We start from the raw sequence: 21,215 nt of genomic DNA, 5'->3' as shown, positions 1-21,215 counted from the left end.
GATGCTTCCGCCATGAGTCCAAGTTGTCAGCGGGTCATTATCCTAGCAACGGGGGGGGTGGGCTGTAGCATGTGGGGGACCGACATAGAGGGATTTGGGCTTGAAGGGGAAACAGGCGGAGACAAAAATAAAAGAACATCGCTAATAGAAACTGGAAAAAAAGTTAAAACAAAGCGAATGGGAGATGAAAAGGAAGTGGAGCGATGCGGTTGTCAGGTGTACTCAGTGCAGTAACACCATCACCGGGGCTGGAGCGGTCGGCGCTGGAGGTGCAACTTCTGGCCAGATTGACAGCTGCAGCCCACTCATTTATTTTGCTCCACCACATTTAGCAGGAAGACTGATGAATGAGGGTGAGGCGGGGTGGACGGGTGGAGGGGGGGTGGTCCTGCTGTGACAACCTCTGCTCCGGATAGTGCCAAAAGGGTCCTCGTTCTGCTCCTTATGTTTAATTCCTGAAGTTTTCTTAGATATTAAACACTTTTAGATTCACTATCCAGAGGACATGAGCGTTAACTGTCATTTTATTCACATTCATGGTTAGTTAAATGAAAAGAAAATAAGTTCTTGAACTTATTCACACCCTGTAGTGTTTCAAAAAAAGTACCCTTTAAGCCCTCGGTTTCAATGAGAGCATCTCCATTACAAATGAGTCAGATACTTTTTTGGTAGAAACACCAAGACAGGGATAGTGTAGGTAAAAAAGCCGACCTTGAACTTCTGGCTACTAGGTTACAATCATTACACCCTTCGCAACAATGAAATCCTGCGATATCCCGTCGATGACTGAGTACTAGAGGATACAGTCGACTCCAGCATCTTTTAAAGTTGATTTTTGGAGATTTTTTTTTTCATCATGAAATATGACCCTGAAAATAAATTAAGACATCCCTAGTTTAAGAGGTTCAGTATATTGTTAAGGCACTATCTGTACCTTCGAAAATTACTTTTTTTGACGTATCAAATTCCTGCCATACTTACATTAAAAGATTTAGGGGGGACAGTCTTGGATAAATAAGTAAGTAAGTAATATTTATTTATATAGCGCTTTTTGAGACCAGGGTCACAAAGCGCTTAAACAATCAAAACGATACTCAAAAAAGTACATACTTTAAAGATCAAGATAATACTGAGAACAACACAGGAGTTCCAGAAAATCAAGGAAAAGCCTGAACAAATAGAAACGTCTTAAGATGATAATGCAAGAATTCGTAAGCTTATGAATCTTATGACCATTTTCCCTGACTTGTCTTAGTGCTACCATACTGTACCCTACTCTTGTGTTGCTTTTCCTCCCGCATGGTACGTCAAAGTATGTACCTTTTAGTACTCGCTCCACTGTGGTTCCGAGAGAGCTGAGCCGGGACTAAAAAGCTAACGTCAACCAACTGCTGATCATCAACACAGGAAACCAACCCCGTTTTTTTCTAAACCCCATCGATGGGCTTGAAAAGATGATGCGTGGTCCGAGGATGAGGTCTAGATCTTTTTGTGACTGGTGAGTACACCATATCCTCCGATATATAATGACCGCCACGCCCCCTGTAAGTGGGTTAGCTCGGCCGTTGGAAAAACACAACACAACAGAACATTGTCGAGCCATTTCTAGACGAGTAGGGCTGGAACTGTGTAGTGGAAAGGTGCCATACGAGTGTAATTTTGTGTTTTTCTATAAAAACAATTACATATTATTGACAGCAAAACCACTTTCATTGTTAGTTTATTTAAAAAAAAAAAAAGGGTTGATGTATTTGGTAGATGTGCTTGATCTTAGGATCTTCTTTTATGTTTGTTTTTTTTAATAACGACTAGAATTTCTGCCTTAGAATAAGTAATATTTGGCATTAATTGACTTTCACTGCATGGTTTTAAAGGTAATTTTTCATTTTTAATTCATTCTTAATTCATAGTGAACCCTGACAAAACAATTAAGCAGGATGTTTACGAGTGAACGAGTGTGTGTGTGGCCTCTCACTGCCGGCCATAATTCAGGTACGTCAGTGCGAGTCAAAACCCCGGTCATAACAGGTTTCACACCATCGTGGGACGATCTCAAAATCAGGTCGACGTGAACATCTGAAAGTCACGGAAGAACACAACAATCCCACATCGGAATGGGGGGGGGTGAAAAAAACTGAATTCATTCTTGCCTCGTCTGCTCAGCAGATGTACCAGACCATAATATTGACACGCCAATATATCCCAGACCACCAACAGGCTCTTGTACTAGTCCGGCAAAAAAAAATAAAAAAATCAGCTGATGGGCCCCCGGACCAAGTGATTAAAAAGCTTTTCGGGTGACACGTCGCACAAACACACACAAAAACATCCATCCACTCTCCTGGGGCTATCCGGGTCACCGGGCAATGTTCTGGGAACATCACAAAGACGCTGCTCAACTTCTGTCTCGCCCCCCCTCGCCCGCCCTCGCCGTCCTTTCATAAGCTGGAGCCAGCTGAGCGTGCTTCCCAAACCCAACAGTTGTTGCGGCCTTCGTTAGCCTAACGAGGGGGCCGGGCCCCTCATCCTTGTCAGGGAGCAAATGAGTCAAACAAACAAGGGCCGGGGAGGAGGCGAGGACAAGCGAGCGCTGTTCCGTCGAGCTTCACTGGGTTTCTTGGCCGCGGCGCTCACCCTGGAAACTAAAGGGGAACCCACAATCTGCCTCTTTGAAGTCGGGGCTGACGCTCCGGGGCTTTGATGGAAAAAAAAAACTTTAGGAAAAACACACTCGAAATCGAGAAGGAAATGACATGCTAGCGAGTTTTCCTGCGACCGCTAGAGGCCGTACGCACGTTCACGGCGCTCGGGTTATGTGTGTGTGGCTTCATACATAACAACTGTTTATAGGAGTCACAACAAAGTTACAGTGCCTCTGCAAGCCTGTACTTGAGATGCAGCCGGCGTGCGCGACTCCCAACCAGACATGCTCGCCGTCGGGTTACACGATTTGCATATGCGTGTCGACATGAAATGTAGGCCACGAGCAGGCATATATTCCGGGTTGCCTCGTCTTGCATTTAAAAAAAAAAAGCAAAGGAGAGAGGGACAGTCATAACAAGGAAGAGCCCACGCCGCTGTCCAGACGCCACAGAGCGTTGATGACGGTGGAAGCCCGAAGGCGTGTCCTTCACGGTGACATCATCGACTCCCGAGTGCAGTTCGTCTGGAGTCGATGTCAAGATCGGGGCCAAGGCTGAGCTCAGATTAGCACCTGCCGAGGAGCCTTGTAGGGCAGTAGAGCAAGAATGTTCTTCTACATCTTGAGATAGCCACCGTATATTGTATCACCTTCCGCCCACACGGTACTGCATAGTAAGATTTTAAAGCTTCAAAGCTCCTCGCCATCCCTATGGGGCCAACAAAACAGTGAACTCCCATGATGCCTTTCTACACACTGCTTTATCAAGTGACGGCTAATCGGTTGCTATAACACTGCATTTCAATTCTAGGTCCAAGTTGTCAAAAAGTAACGAGAGCCCTGATTGGTTGGCTGGGCGGCAAGGCATCATGGGAGATTTTCTGGTCAATAATACTGAGAGGGTTGTTGGGACCTCGTATGTGATGTTGAGTTCAAAGAAATATCCATTTAAATCTTGTCCATTTTCCTTATTTATCTAAAGCCATCATTTTTTATAATTAAATAAAATGATGCTGGTTCTTGAGAGTATACAAACTGTGTGAGAATGTGAAAAACGTAAATGACAGTTTGGGAAAGGTTTGTAAAGAGTGCAAAGTGGGGATTATGAGGCATCAACATGTATTTGAATAGTGAATAATGAAACGATCACTCCTTACAGGATTATTTTTAATGCAACATTTTAAGATCCTTCAATAAATGAGCCACGATAATGAGTCAGCACTTAAGTACAAGTCAAGGATGAGCAATTCAATTTCCTTATTGGAACATTTCCTGCTTCGACCAAGACTGGATGAATGAATAGTATAGATAGTGCCTTAACAGTACACTGAACCTCCTAAACTAGTTTTTTTCAGGTTCACATTTGATCTTCCAATCATGCTTCCCACAAATCAGAAGTACAAAATATAAAGCATCTTTACCTTCACCAGCTTCAAAATTCTGAAATAACATGTTTAGGAATTATACATATAAAATACAATCTAATTTTATATGTGTATAAAATATATTTTGATACTGTAAGGACATTTTTTATTTGTAGTATTACCCATTCGTACTATTACTTGATTTTAGTGTTAGGGTTAATTTTAGTTAGGGTTAGTATTTATATAGCGCATTACTTTTAACTAGTCGCAAGTACGTTCATTAAACCAAAATATTTCCAAAAATCAACTTTAAAAGATGCTGGAGTCGACTGTATCCTCTAGTACTCGGTCATCGACGGGATCTCGCGGGATTTCATTGTTACGAAGGGTGTAATGATTGTAACCTAGTAGCCAGAAGTTCAATTGCAACAAAAAAAATGTATAAATGCTGGGAATATTTGCATGTTAATTGTACATTTTATTTTATACACACTTAATTGAAATAGGAACAATAAAAGAACTTTGATTTTAACGGTAAAAAAAGCAATTAAAAAAAATTACTTCGAAAAATATTATCAATACAGTGTTGTCAAATATTGATGTTGTTAAACAATATTGAAATATTTAAGTGTAATGATATATTTTCTTACAACGCTAGTAGAGAGGTTACCCAAAAAAATGCATTTTCTGGATTCAACATGATCCCAACGATTATAAACTGGGGTGTTAATTGAATTTGTATTGTAAGAGGATTAGCATAAAAAAAATAAACATTAATGAGATTTTAAAGTTATTTTTAAAGTTTAAAAACACATATAGTAATTAATAGTTAAATCCAAACATATATTCAATCATTTAAGCTTTTATATAGATTTATTTTTAATACATTTAAGACAAAAACCTCTGTAAATGTCTGATAATAACATCTGACATAACAATACATAATATCCGACTAGTTCCTGTTGACAACGCGTTGACCCAAGAACGTATTTCCTTATATAAATTTAACGATGCCGACAGGGTTCAAAGGTCAGCTGCAGATCTGTCATTTCTGAATATTATAGCCATCGGTAGCAGATGAAGTTGACCTCTGCATTATCTCTAAACAACACACACACTGTTTATGGAAACATGAAGGGCCATCGCCGGCTGAACCTTAAATTGGTGTTTTGAGTCAGCACATGGGAGTAATGAGCACGCCGGAGGAAGCCGAAGGAGCCGTTTATTATTACGCCCACGTGAAGCCGTGAGTCACTTGGGTGGCGCCGCCGCCACACACAGAAGCCGACACCGCATCAAGGGAAGACGACCGTCGAGCGCCGGCAAGCTGACGGACGACACGACGATGGCCGCCGCGAGTTCACCTTCTGCGCCGTGGCTCGAGGGCACGGCCGGCGTGACAGTGATGCGACACTAAGAGCCTGTCAAGGAGGCCCGGCAGACGCCCTCCAATCAAAAGTCGCTGAGTCCGGGTGACATTTTCGCGGCAGCACAGCTGCTGCGCTGTGACAGCATGCCAGCTCACTCGCTCCTGAAGGCTTGTTTGTTTAGTGTGTCACAGCTACTGTAGATAGTACGCGCGCTGATAAATAACGCGTGTGAATGGATGTGCACTTTCACTTCGGCGTGACCAGATTGTTATCCTACCGGTAAACCTTTGTTTCTTTTAAGAGTTAAAGATTTACAGCGGCACTTATCTTTGTTGACCAAGGTGTGGAAAATGGGTCTTTGCCAGTTTGGATACTACAATATGGTACTCTTGAGCTTAATCTACATATTTAAGTACTGTGTTCCGGTTAGAAAATGTGAAGTTTATTTTAAATATATCTGCACGTTTAAGATAGTTATCATATGGGAGGACAAAACAGTGCATACCACTGCCAAGGAGCAGGTTTCATGACTTTATAAAACACTATAAATGAATATATGATATTGATGCATCAATAAAAAGAGTTTTTTGGCAATTTTGTACCAAAATTAAAAGCACTGTATCAATTTTCTTTTTTATTTACAATTACCAAGCAAATATTCAGGGAGTTTGTTCTTTTTTGTGTCATTACGTTCATTACAGCTAAAGGAAATACTGTGCGATCGAAGACTAAGGACAGGAGGATACAGTGGATTCCATCAGCTGATGTTTTTACATATTTTGGTATAAAACCAAATAAAAGTAGTTACGACTTCGTCAAGATACATGTGGTCTGTAAATCCTATAACAATAGAGTCAAGTACTCAGACTATACTACAAATATATCCTTGTACCTGGACCTCCATGTTTTTAAGAATTTTGTTGGCTCTGCGAAAAATGTAATTTCCTATATTTTCCTGTAAAAAATGTGTGTTAAAGGGTGTCACCAATTGTGATTGACAGTTGATAACTGTCCTCATAGTCAAAATTAAGTTAATGAGTGATTTTGTTGTAAACCCTGTTTTATCAAGTTATTTTCTCTATTAGTGGCTTCTTATCCGAGCCGAACACTACCACAGTGGAGAGAAGTACAAGTCAACCTTCAAACTCTTTCTGAATCCTGATAAAATAACAGAACACCACCAAACTATACTCACTTCCAAGATAGCCCACCTATTGCCAATCCTAAAACATATCAGTGGGAATCAGTTCACAACTTTTCTATTTAAGAAACATCTACAAAATCCTATTAATTTTGGCTCCAATTGTTGATTTATGTAAGAATATTGATTCTAACAACCACCTCCAGGTACTCGTCGCACTCTGCTCCAAGTTTGAATATCTTTCTCTGATAAAATAATAAGTCTAAAATACAACATTTGGAACTTGTAATGCACGTACAAATTAGCCCCCAAAATTATACGTACACTGGCACAATCACTGTTTCAGATCTGCTGGTTTGGGATCAGTATCGGATAAAAAACCTATACGATACCTATCGTACGATACCTATCGTAGTAAATATCTCATACTTAGTGTTTTGACGCCATCAATTCCCTCATTAACGCAATACAAACTTTATCCTTTTTTTCCTTAAATTATGAAAAAGAGATCGACATCGCTATTGTTTAGCTCTAGCATTAGCATGTAAGGTATTATCGTTTGTACTAAAGTCGAATATATCTTTTACTGTAACTTCTTTTCAGGATTGTTTAAGTGTACTTTAAGTGCACGGCTGTAAGACTAGCTTAAATTATATAACGATGTAAGTAGTTAACGTAGTTTAATAAACCAAACATTGAATACAAACCCCTTCTCTGAACTCTATAGTCAGGCTTTGATGTGCTTTCTTTACCTACAGTCGTAGTTGTTGAGAACATATTTGGCCTCGGGTGCTGTTACAGGAGTGGGCCCTACGAGGGAGTTTGCAGGCCAAGTTAATATGCAGAGATCCAGCGCTCAAAGCCAGCAGGTATGTGAGGAATGCCTCTACATCTAAACAACAGGGCTCACGCCCGACGCCGAGTTCGCAGAGTAAAGAACTGGCGCTGTAAACTCTTGACGTCCATCCCTGGGCCAGGACAAACAATAATACAAGTAAGACACATTTTTCCAGAGAAATCAAAGATGATTCTCTCTCGAACACGTTTCTTTATGTCGCTAAAATAACGGAGGAAAGCTTGTGATCCAGTCAATGCTACATGGTACAGACCCGGAGAGACGCCATTGAACATTTTGACCATAATTGATCTTACAAAAATAAAATTCACCTATAACCTTGTTACTTTATTTACCTCTTTTATGCAGCCATCCCTCCTTGACGATCACCACATTGGTCATGTTGGTGGGAATGGTGGAGGATCCAGGATTCCCACAGGGAGCGTCACCTTGTTCCCAAACGTTGCTTCCGTCGAGCTGGAGCCAAAAGACGCAGCAAAGTCCTGGAGTTCACAACTGCCGCGTCAATCCTGGTTATCTATTAGTCGAAGAGAAGTAAAAATTAGCCCAAAAATGAGGTGAAAGATTCTTTTCCGCTCGTCTGAATATTAACCCTGAACATCCAGGAGGTACTGACTCAGATAGAACCTGATTTATTTAGATTTTCAGGCTGCAAAATTGTTCTAAAATGAACAAGTTTTTGTGTTTACTTTTGCCTGATAACATAAATTAGCTGTTATTAAAAATTAGTATTTTAACTTTTTAATAAAATAATTTAAATGAGGGGGGAAAAAAAACTCAGGAATGTCTTTGTCAAAAAGTTAAATAAAACAATCTGAGGATTAATATGGACATATTTACTTCATTTAATTCAAAAACTTTCCTGTCTAATTTAAATTATTCAGTTTTACTACCACACAATAGGTGAAATGTCGGAGTTGTATGATTTAGCACCCAAGGACTCTTCTAACCAGGGGTCTAAGAAAATTTAGAAAGACTTAAATTTTCTTTGTTCATGGCACCTTATCAATATTCAACAATGCCGTGTTGTTTGGCTTCATGTTTTTGGCTTGCCATTTACATTTTACTTTAAAAGTTTTCTATGGTTTGTATTTCAATAACGTGTGTACAAAATGAAATCATTTTAATGTTTTTATTTTTAATTAACTTGCAAATATTTAGCGTTTGTTCATTTTTGTAAGTAAGTAATATTTGTGTTTCAATTAAACATCCGGCCACTTGATGGCAGATGCTAGAGTAATGAAATCCAGGCAATGACTGAGGACGAGAGGATACAGTCGACTCTACCAGCTTTTTGGTTTTATAACATGAAAGCAGTAATGAATTTGGCCAAAACCCCACAGCCATGGAGTATCGCAATATATGATCGGGAGATATCACCAGATTCTTGCCAATCTACTCCCCTACTTTTAACTCAGGTAAATTATTTTTGTCTCTATAGTCACAATGAAGTTGATCTATTTTTAGTGAAATCATTGTACACCGTGATACACCAAGTTTTATTTTCCCTTTTTGTGGCTTTCTCTCATAGGACTGAACGCATTAGCGGAGGACGAGAAAAGCCATACAAGTCAACCTTGAAAACCTCTTTAGAACCAAATGACAAGACAGGCATTGACTGGCAATGTCATACAACCTGGAATTGACTGTATATAAACTCTTCTTTTTCTAATGCAATAAACGCTCACAAACTGCACATGTTTTTACAGTCATTATTGGAAAGTCAACTGCTTTTTTTCAGTAGTGAAATTATTCTGCAGTTACTCTTGATGCTTGTGCAGGTGAATATGCTCTTTGTTTGCGTCGATTCTCTACAGAAACACTGGTAGTTTCTATACTAAGCGTTACATACTCCCAAATACTTTAGATGGTGATTGAACTTTCTAGACATACCTATCAATTATCATCAATAAAGGGTCGACTTAACCTGAAATATTTAAAGTAAAAAAAAAGGAAGGTACAATCTGCTTCAGGGAACCATCAATTGCTGAACTCAGTAACCTGCAGTTGGAGCGGTGTCATCTTGATACAACAACAGGAAGTGTGACTTAACAGAAAGCAAGTTATATCAGACTCCCAGTTTCAACAACATGTTGTCAAAATAACAGAAGATCTGCTCTCGGCCACCGGCACGACAGCGTAAAGGAGTTTATTTTTGCTCTTTTGGGTTTACAGCGCCACAGTTTTGCTGCCTGGAGCTGAGGTCGAGAAGAAAACCATTAGCTCTCTCCCACAGCTTTATGTGCGATACACAAGATGTACAGTATATACACTCGGGCAGACCACACAAACAAACTCAGACGCACACCCCGCTGCCAGAAAAGCAACACAAGCAGTGGAACGATGCTGGAGCCACAACAGAGCGCTGCTGTTTTAATGGGAGCGACCTGTTGCTACTGCGGCCTGTGTGAAAAAAGCTGGCCTGCTGCCATCGCTGCAGCCACTGAATGAACCCAGTACCCTGACAGTGGGTCACATGGTTCTCCTTCTGAGTCGCCACCGGCCCGTCGGTCCCTGATGTCACTGCAGCTTTCGATCATTCATCTTTCTGGCTCCGGGGGCCACTTTCATTCAAGGCGAATCAGTGTCGGGCTGGAAAAGATGCCACACACTGCGGCCCGGAACAAGAACCGCGTCACGTGTCCGTCGCACAAGAGAGACCAGCACCGAGACCACAATAGGGTACAAACCAGGATCACAGATCAATTATTAACAACAACAAAAGAGCTACCTAGCGAAGACACGGCACGGTAACACGCTATCGCAAACATACGTGAGACTGGAAAAAACCTTTGTTGTGCTCACAGGCTACTCTGGAACCAGAGGTGGTCTAGTCTACTGTACAAGATCCTCCTTCAAGACACTAGAAATCAAATCAATAATGACAAGAAAGTGACCCAAACATCCTTGGAAATAAGTCATCAATACTCAATATGTTCATAAAAATATTTTACATACGATTAGAATTTATAGAAGTGGAGGATGATGAATCCAAACGTGTATAAAAATGTTACAAGTTACTGTTACTATTGCTACAAAAATAGTTATTCACAAAAAAAGGGGATAAAGGATGTTTTATAAAAGCTAATTTAAACAACATTCATTGGTAAGAGCGGTGGACAAGGATGGCTAAGCTAACAACAACAACAAGCTAACAAGCTACTGAAAAAAAAGATTGTGAGCATTTCACAGGTTAAGCACATTTTTAAAATGTTTGGTATCAGAGTGCATGGAAGAAGGCGAAGAAGAGAGTGCTGGCATGGCAGACGCAAATAACTGGGGTGATTAAAAAAAGACAGTAGTGGTCCTGCTGTGATGTATGGATGAAGACTTGGGAAGAAGAAAGAAAATTAGTAGAAGAGTAGAAAAAGAAGAACAGTAGAAGAAGTAGTTAAGTAGAAGAAGAGTAAAAGGTTCTGAAGGAGAGCAGAAAAAGAGTAAAGGAAGATGCAGAGGGAAGAGTAGATAAATAGAAGACGAGTAAATGTGTAGAAGAAGACGATATAACAAGTAGAAGAAGAGTTAAAAGGTGCTGAAGAAGAGAGTAGAAAAAGAGAAAAGTGAGTTGAAGGTGGGGTAGGAGTATATGAAAAGATGAGGGCTAAATTAGAAGAAAGAGTAGAAGATGAAGAAGACTAGATGAGTATAAGAAGATGAGTAAAAGGAAAATAGTAGAATAAGAGTAGACGTTAAGAAGAAAAGTGAAGGAGTAGAAGGTAAGTATAAGAATAAAAGTAGAGGGCTGAGTGAAGAAGTAGAAGAACAGTGGATGAAAATGAGCAGAAGAAGAGTAGATGTTGAGGAAAAAAAGTGAAGGATTCTACTCTTTCTCAACATCTAGAAAACAAATGATAACAACAGTAAAAGGACAAAGAGGAACAGATGATGGGGATGATAACACCAAGAAAGAGATGAAGAAAAGGAGGAAACAAAGATTAAAAACGTTTGTTAGAAAAAATGAAAATGGTATAAGACCAATAAGAAGAGGAGAGGACAAAGAAGAAAAAGATTAAAAGAAGAAAAGGAGTAGATAACTCAAAATGGATTTTAAAGATTAAAAGAATTAAAAATGTCTTTAGAAAAAGTAAAAAATAAATATTACGAACAAGATAAAAAGACTAAGAAGAACAGCTTCTACAAAGATCTATATGATGAAGCACATAGAGTCACGGCTATCAAAGAAATCACTGTTTTCATCCATAGAATAAAACACAACTTGACCACTTTGTGCCGACAATAAAAGCCGACAGTGTCGAAAGAGAAAAAAGCTATTTCCATCCGACGACTCTCGCTGTGACTGGGAGGAACGCTCATGTGAGTGGCCGTCATAAGGAGCGTGTCTCTGTGATAGTGGATCAAAACCACTGCGGCGCAGGCACAATAACCCCGACTGTTTACACTTGCTGAATCTCAAAGCACATTCTTCAGATTCAGCAAGTAACCAGTGGCAGATCTGCGTCAATGGGATCGGGTGGGAGGTGACTGGCATTTTCTAAACAGCGCTGAAAGCCGGGCAAACAGTCAATGGCCGCATGATTACACTGGCTTGTTGCGTCTTCGCCCGGTCACATGCCGCGTCCCTTTTGCGTACCATAGAGGACAGAGGTGGTCTTGTGACCCACGAAAACAAAAACACTCACACCCAAGAGTGACCTGAGAAGCATGAGCTGGAATATTGAACTCACAGCATGAGTGTATGAATGATTTATTTTGAAACCACTTGATCGACGCCTGCTTCTCACTTCTTTACCTGCACATTTGGTTGGTTTTTCTTTTTCTAGGTGATTCTTTTTCAAGGTCTCGATGCTCTCAAACCTCTACTTTAAGATATTCAGTATTAATAAAAAAGCGCACTGACTGTAGGCACAAATTACAATATTCGTTATAAAAGTGCAACACAAATTAGTTTTTTATATAAGAATCATAAACAAAACACAGGTTGTTTTTTTGTGGTGGGAGTAGAGAATAAAATAATGAAATATTACGAATGGAGCAAAAAGAGATGAATAAAATACTAAATAAAATGGTGCATAAAAATAGTAGAATAAAAAAAAAACCAGAACATATTTATCTTAAAGTGCCGTTCAGGACAGATGGATTGAAATCTCGTTCACACGTGTGTATGTTGTGAATGACAATAACGTTTTGAAACACAAAATCTGATCTTTAGACACTTGATCAATATCTCAATGTTTTCAGTAGCTTATTAACTCCTAATAAAGTCGATTCAAACACTGTACGAAAGCAGAAAATAGGAACTCTTTGCACTTTTATACCGGTTATTACGGTAACCATGATTACTTGTAGTAGAAGCGACTAAACACAGACCAGCTTCACCTGCACATCCATCAAGAGTATCAAAGTACAATAAACCCTGAATAATGTGAATCTGAAAGCGGAAGATGAGAGATTTACACATGGCATGATGATGATGGTGAAAATCTCTGCAGCTACAGCGATGAGTTCACTGAGAGGGAGTGACAAGAGGGAGATAGTTGAGTGACACAAAGTGTAGCGTTTAGAGACTTGTTGATCAGTGTTGGTTTAATTTACAAGTGTGAGTCTCACTCAAAATAAGCAAAAGTAGCTCAAAGTGAAAAGAGAGATTTTTTATAATGTAAATATAGTAATAATTGTTGCCTTTTTAAGTGTAACACAGTCTTAAATGAAGATGAAATAATGTGTAATAACTTGAAAATGTAACTTCTGGTACAGAACTGTTCAGCTATACTTGTATATTTAAATAAACATAATTGTAGTAGTAAAAGGGTTAGAATATACCCTTGCCTATGACGCCATTATATTTTTCTCACTCCCAATTTGTCAATCTTTTTTTTTTTAATATTTCAGAGATCCAATGAAATTATTGAATAATACAATATATTCATTAGATTGTTGTCTTTATATAAAGAAATATGAAATAATCTTCTTGGGGGAGGTATGCGCTGTATCAGTTCTCACCTGGTTTCAAAAATGTTATTCCCCTGATCATTGGAAAATGTGTTACTAAATGTGTGTTTCCCAAAGTCACTTCACAACTTACAGAAAATGTCACATTTAACTTCCCTGTTACTTTCTGTAAGTGCTTCTACTATTCTTACCAAGTATCAGACAGGAAGTACACTTGTTGAAGCTATTATTGCGAGCTACACTAGTCTGTAGCTTCTTAGCTTAACCCTAACAAATAAGGTAAATGTGGAAGACATTTATTATTCTATTGAAGTAAACAAAAACAACAAGGATCCAAACTGACCAATGAGAAGTTTCCAGGAAGTGACAACATCAAATAACACTTTATATTAACAGGGATGTACATGCTTTAAAAAATAGATTCAAGTTAAACCATTAAAGATAATAACTAGTAATTGTTGTCATAAACACTTTTTGTTGTTATTGATAATAAGAAAGTGACGTTAAATAATAAATAAAAAACACGAAAGTGCTTGTGTGGTCGAACACGTAAACAAACAGTGGCGCTTCCATGACAATGAATGAGCTGATGTGTTGTTTACGAGTCTCCAGCCCCGGTGTTTTTGCAACAACAAAAAAAACAACAACAACAAGAAGAAGGAGAAGAAGTTTCAAACAGATATTTGAGTTCACAGAGGTTGGCCTCAGGGCTGCTACTGTCCCAAAAAACTAGTCCAAGAAAAAAAAATGAATGGTTACTTCAGGGAGGACTGCAGAAGACGCTCGAGTGGTTCGACACATACTTCATAACAGAGTTCGGAGCTTAATGTTAAAGTTAGGAAAGTATTCGACTTAACGTTTTGTTTTTTTGTTTTTTCTTTAGCGACAGAAAGGATCTGGGGCCTAGCAGGGCAGTTTGGGTGAGAGTAACCGCATCCCATCTAAGTACAATGGGGACCTTCCCTGTCTAGACCTCTTGTAGTTTAACCATGCAAAGGAAACATTTACCTGGGCAGGAATTCAACAATGTGTCCGTCTCATTACTGTGAGCTGTTTCGGTTGGTGTTTTAAGTTGATAAGTCCTTCAACAATCTAGACAAAGTGCGCCCATTTACTCCGACTCTCCTGCTGTCTTCCACTTCACCTCCCAGCCGCGCCGCGGACTGCCTGCCGCTGTGGCGGAGCGGCTCCCGGGCCCTAGAGCCGGCCGTGTATCCGCCGCCGCCGCCGCAGAGAGAGAAGCCACGGAGTGTTCCTCAAGTGTCCCTGTTGAACCCTTCACTTTTGTCCTACATCGAATAATGTTTTATTTCATTCATATAGTTACTTAATATTTCTAGTCGTTTTTACAAGAACTTTGCACGAACAGATTTAGTAACAAAATGTTATTTTAATTTTTTATTGATTTATTTATTTTTTACAAAATTTTCTTTATGGTCATTTTCAAAATTCCATACTATACTATATGCGTATTCAATAATAGCAAAATTCCTAAAGTAAACATCAGAATCAGAAGTAGTTGTATTGCCTGTAATAAGTATAAGTATATTAATTGGTTCTTTTTGGCTTTCAAAACATGTTTTATTATAATCATAGTTATTTTATGGTTTATATTTTAAAAAGTTTTTTTTTTTACGATTTACATGCAAATATTTCCATGTATAAAGTCAAATGCACCTCTAGAATATGACGTTTTATATAGTTGATCTCTTCCACACGAATACATGTAAATAAGAAATAAAATTACTTAAAAATGTTGTTTTCTGTTTTTTAATTCCTGCTTAAACTTGGAAGCGCAAAGAAAACAAATACAAATGTAAATGGAATAACTGATTATTATCTTTGTGTCCATGATGATTTCCGAAAATCACTTTTTTAAATTCATTTTGAATGTCTTTATTTATTTTGTATCTTTTATTTTGGCTTTTTTTTTTTTTTTTCATAGTTCTTTATTGTTTATAATTTGGTTTCAGAACACATTAAAGCAGTTAAGACTTAGTCATGTTGTCATGTAAAATTCTGTAAACCTAGGGGCAAGTACTCTGGTAATACTACAAATATATATTTGTTACTACAGTATCTCAATATATTGTGACAAATCGTATATTTACCCTGTATTGTGATAGGTATGCTGTCATCAGATTCTTTCCAAAAAACAACCCTAATCTTTAATCTGCTAATTTAAATTATTTAAAAAAAAACAACCATAACACGTACATGTTGTTAGAAAGAGAATTCTTCTATAATACTTTGTTACACTTGATATCTTTGCTAGTGGCTAACTAAGCTAGCTAGATAAATAAAAAGTGTAAAAATAAATAGAACTGTTATGTAAAATGGGGGACATTTTCAACTTAATGCTATACTTGATATCTTTACTAGTGGCTAACTAAGCTAGCTAGCTAGATAAAAAGTGTAAAAATAAAAATAACTTTTGTGTAAAATGGAGGACATTTTCAACTTAATGCTATACTTGATATCTTCACGAGTGGCTAACAATGCTAGCTGCAGTGAGGTAAACTTTATCATCCTGTAACAAATGATTGATAGAAACTGTAAAAAATGAAACGAAATTTTATGTAAAATGGAGGACATTTTAAACTTAGCTAGCGGCTAACTATGCTAGCTGCGGTGAGGTAAATTTTGCCACCCCGTAACACATGATTGATAGAAACTGTAAAATAAAATGAAATTCAATGTAAAATGGAGGATATTTAAAACTTAATGTTATACTTGATAACTTTGCTAGTGGTTAACTATGCTAAGTGCAATGTGGTAAAATGTACCACCCTGTAACACATGATAGATAAAGCTATGAAAATGAAATTAATTGTAATGTAAAATAAAGGCCACTACAGTTTCTATTAGTTAATTTGCTAGTGGCTAACTATGCTAGCTGCAGTGAAAGAAAATATGACACCCTCTAACACATAATAGATTAAAACTTAGAAAATAAACTGAACTGTAATGTAAAAATAGGATATTTTACACTAAATATAACATTTGCTAATTTGCGAGTGGCTAACTATACTGCAGTGTTAGCTGATCTATGGATTATTTCTGTCTGAAATGTGTTTTGTTTTGAAAAATAGATAGTATTTTCTCTAAACTAACATTAGCAGGTGACTCTTCTGATCCTTTTTAAATCAAATTTACTCTAAGAATCTACCTGTAAACTTGTGTAAGTGCATTAACAAAAACTCTTATGATTTCTTTTCTGTTTTTATCTGAAGGTCAGCTTTATATTACATGAATGTCTTGTTCTAGATGATATACATGTTTTAATATGATAGATCATAAGATTAGATAATGAGATAAATGTGCATTACAAAAGATATAGTCTGTCAAAAATCTGTTACAACTTCAACAAAAAATATAAAAAATAAATAAATAAAATAATTATGATATATGTTTTTTTATTAGAAAAAACATGATGCTTAAAATTAAAAAGTAAACAGATTTAATTAGTAGAACTAGTAATATGACCACATAAACAAGCAGAAGTGCACGGTCAGCATCTTCCTATCATTTTAATGTACTTCTTGCTAGTCCTGAACCAGGGGATCCCATAAGTTCTTCCCTTCTTCTTCCTCCTCTTTGTTTCCCTCCACTGCTGGAGTGTCTTGTTGATGCACATGTTCAGATGATGAGTAACAACTTTCCAAAAATCCCCCTCTTCAGTGTGTGACTCCATGCCGTTCCCATTAAAGATTCCACCGCTCTGTTTTCTCACTGCTCTGTATAAAAATACAACAATCCTCTGGATCTCACAAGACTCCGCCACCAAAGCACCTTCGAACAGAGCTGCAGAAAAACTTCCACAACGGTGGGAGTGATGATGAAAGCGTGTTTAAGATGGTGGTGTATCAATATTTAGGGGTTTATTTGCATCCTAAAAGGCGTCGAGGGCTGGAGCCACCCTCATTGGCCGGGGCACAGTGGTCCAGCGGAGAGAGTGATGTGGCTCTTCTGTGGCTGGCCGCTCGGACTACACTGGAATGTGGCTCTTTTGTTTGTCTGACAGAGGAGTGGGTCGGGGGGGAGAATGCCATTGATGATTGCAGAGAGGAAGAATGAACCTCCAGGAAGTGTTCTCTCTCTCTGCCCACTCCCCCACTCTCATTCTCTCTCCCTCTTTCTCCATCTTTTTTTTCTGTGTGTGAGAACTTTCGCTGTGCCGAGCCTCGCTCTCTGAGGCCACGGTCCCCGGGCACAACCACTGCTTTGTCTTGTCCTGTGAACGCAGACCCCTCCTCTGCTGTGAGCCCATGTTTGCCAGGACCAGGAAGAAAAAAAAAAAACAGCTCCACGGCTCCTATTCTTATCACTGGGATGGATGATGTGGGACTGTGAGTGAATGTGTGCTCATCAGGCCTAAATGTTATTGTTGTTTAGAAGGTTTTTTTTTTTTAAAGGAGATTCACACGACATGACAGAGTGGGTTCCAATTAAAGGAAAGTAGATGTTGTGTCAGATACTTTAAACTCTTCCATGCCTAGTACAATACAAAGTACACACATACATAGTAATACAAGTGGGTTTATATTTGTCAAATGGCTTTAAAATCTGGTAGAAAAACATTACTTTGAGGGCTTAAATTCAATTTGGAATCATGGTGAAAGTCCGGCTTTCTGAACTATTCATATTTCTAGCAATAGATTGATGATCTAGTCTGGGAAATAATCCTCATTTTAATTGAAAAACAGTCTCTATTTCACCTTGAAACTTCCTCTAATGATATGACAATTGTGAGTCACTGTTGACGAATGATGTTTTCTGATGATATGGTGATTTTAGGTGACATCAAGGAAGGGAGTGGCGGAGACGCTGGTGAGAAAAAGGAAGTGAAAACATCATTTGGGGTTAATAGTACAGAGGAAATGGACTCAGATGATGGTGGGTGAAGAAGGGAGTGCAGGCAGGGTGGAGATGATTGTGACACCAGAGGGAAAGTAAGTAAGTCGTCTTCTTCTGGGATCATGGATCTATTTTTAGGGTGTCAAACTTGTGACCTGAAGTCCATTTTCCGGGCTGTGAAATGATATTCTGTTGCCCAACCGAGTTTTTTTTATGAGAACAAGGGACTTCATCTTTGTACAGTGTCAGGTGGTAAAGTAGCAACAATCACCATATGATATCATTTATATTGTTTTGATGATAAAGTTTTAAAGCAAGCAGATTTCTTTAAAAAAAAAAAGTTTACATTAAAACTACATTTGAGCCATATGCAACACAAGGGATACATCAAACACGTTTGTTTTTGGGACACATAGATAACACAGGTTTTTACAAAGAGATAATAAAAATAATATCTTCGGCAGAGCTAATAATTTGCTATCAAATCTGGAAATTACTTGTAGTTGAATAACATTATTCTTGAAAAATGTACCAAGAGGAAAAAAATTAGTTAAGTACCTGTTTTCGAGAAAACAATTATAAGATCTCCCCAAGTTATGCTTTTGTAAACAACAATATTCATTTTAAACTACCTTTGATTGGTGGAAGGATCTCTTGCGATAGAGACGCACTGAGATGGAGCAACCAAGAAGCTAATTTAAACTGCCTACATCAAAACATGGTAAAAAAAAAAGTTAAAAAACATCTTAATTCAGAATCATGTTTCCTCGCAATCTTTACCCCTGATGTCCCCCCGTTGCTTATATGGAGACATCTGGGACGAACGATAATATTTTTTTTAAAGAAGTGAACAAAAGCTTTTTTGTAATTATTGCTGTATCGTTAAAAAAACTTAAACGACCCCATCAGGGAGCCCTGGGGATCTCCCGATGCGGTAATTGTTTCTGTTATGTTTCAGCGTGATAGCGAAAGCAAGAGTGACATTTTATTTAGGGGGGCGCTTGCTTGCGATCATCTGGAAGACATCCGCCCGTGTGTGACAGTAACAGCCGGACTAAAAATGGAATAAAGCGGTAAGTGGATAAGAATCTCGCCAGTGGCCCCTTCAGACCAGTGGCTGCCGCCTCCCCTCCACATTGCTCATTCCCTCCTGTGTCAGAAAAGCTGCGAGGAGCTGCAAATGGCCCTTTCAAAACACACGACAGCTGGAACACAGGGCAAAGGTGGCCCAGGCAGTTGAGGGGGCGCGAAAGGGAGGGACGCGAGGAGGGGGACGAGGCCAGCAGCTGCAACCTCAACTGTGCTTCACCGCTGTTCTTGCCACCTAACAATCAATAAAAAGGGACCTTGTAACTTTTTTCTTTTTTTTTTTTACCCCTGCTCTTAATTCCTTCTATAAGAAAAAATTGGGGTTGAATAAATCCCAGTCAGTATCGTGTGGAGTCTGGGAAAACAAAACACTGGGAGGTTCAGTGCCAGCCAAGGAATTCCACAACTCAAGGGATTAGAACGGCCACCAAAAAAAACAACTAATGATTTCCCCCGAAGAAAAACTTAGACAGAAAATGAAATAGCGGAGAAACAAAAAAATACTACGCTAAATACTCAATTGTCGTAGGTGCGCTTGTGTGTGAATTAGCAGTTTCTATTTTTGTGTTTGCCCTTTATTGACAGGTAATCTGTCCAGGACTAATCCAGCTTCCTTCCTTTCTGTCTCTCAGCCTGGATTGACCTACACTCTCAGTCCGGGACGGAAGATACAAAGACGCAGAAATACATTTTCACACTGAAAATCAGACAAAGGATTCAAGATTTGATCAATAGATGTTTTAATTCTCCTATGTTGTGTCGGATTTTGTATTCCATTTAACAATAAAAAACATTTTCATTTATATATGTTAATCAACCACTAGAAGGTCATTTTATCAAGTTTACTTAATTATAAGTATAGTAGGTATGTACTTGTAGTGTACTAAAAGTTTTCTTGTAAAACTTCTTCAGACTAAATTTGAACATTTTAAGTTTTTAGTATACTCATGTCTATACTACCAGTGTACTAGGTATAAACTTGTAGTCTATAGTTTAGTTTAATGAAGTATACTCAGAGTATACTATTCTCTATAATACAAATGTACTAGGTATAAACTTGTAGTCTATAGTTTATTTTACAGAAGTATACTGGTAGTATACTATTGCCTTTATACAAATGTACTCAAAGTACACTGTTCTCTATAATAAGCATTTTCTAGGTATGTTCTCTGAGTCTAAAGTTTGTTTTACAGAAGTATACTCAAAGTATACTGTTCTCTATATTAAAATGTACTAAGTATGTACTCTGAGTCTATAGTTTGGTTTACAGAAGTATACTCAAAGTACACTGTTCTTTATATTAAAAAGTACTAAGTATGTTGTACTCTGAGTCTATAGTTTAGTTTACAGAAGTATACTCAAAGTACACTGTTCTCTATATTAAAAAGTACTATGTATGTACTCTGACTCTATAGTTTAGTTTACAGAAGTATACTCAAAGTACACTGTTCTTTACAATACAAATATATTTTGGCATTTGAACAAACACAACATATTTTTGTCTCAATATAAACATCCAAATCCATGCAAGACAGACACCGTCATGTATCCAAAGTGTTGACTTGTCGCCCGTACATCGCTTTGCAACACCAAACAGTTGAATGCGTGTATCTAACCATAACACCAAAAGTGCTCTCTGTCACCTGTCACGTACTCCCACAATCCTTTGCACAATTCACTTCTGGATCAAAACAATAATACAGTTGCCACAAGAAAAAAAGTAGTATACGGTAATTGAATAAATGTAAATTAGTATACATGAATATAAGTATAAATCAGTGGAGTATTTTGAAGTATACCACTTTAATTGTTGTTTTAAATAAGTGTACTCATAGTAAACTTGGATATACTTATTTTTGCTTATATTAAAATTGATTATAAAAAATATATGTGTTTTAATTCATGTTAAACAAGTATAAAAGTATATTAAACTATCAACTATCATGTCAAGGTAAACAGCGTGACTTCCCTGCTGACCTGGACAGGT

At 38.1% G+C, this 21,215-nt stretch overlaps 1 protein-coding gene across 1 annotated transcript in view; it reads right to left on the bottom strand.

Moving 5' to 3' along the window:
• akt1 (AKT serine/threonine kinase 1) overlaps positions 1 to 14,449 on the bottom strand; it is a 39,285-nt gene extending 24,836 nt beyond the window's left edge. Inside the window, exons 1-2 of the mRNA XM_087779407.1 lie at positions 14,291 to 14,449; positions 7,708 to 7,889 (exon numbers count right to left, since the gene is read on the bottom strand). Of these exons, the coding sequence (XP_087635533.1) occupies positions 7,708 to 7,753 (46 nt within the window). The 5' untranslated portion in view covers positions 7,754 to 7,889; positions 14,291 to 14,449. The remainder of the gene's footprint in view (positions 1 to 7,707; positions 7,890 to 14,290) is intronic.
• Positions 14,450 to 21,215: the final 6,766 nt, after the last annotated feature.

This window comes from Callionymus lyra, chromosome 18 (assembly GCF_982586985.1).
Source record: "Callionymus lyra chromosome 18, fCalLyr1.hap1.1, whole genome shotgun sequence".
NCBI classification, from domain to species: domain Eukaryota; kingdom Metazoa; phylum Chordata; class Actinopteri; order Syngnathiformes; family Callionymidae; genus Callionymus; species Callionymus lyra.
The sequence above is the reverse complement of the archived record's forward strand: the minus strand, read 5'-3'. Positions and strand labels throughout refer to the sequence as shown.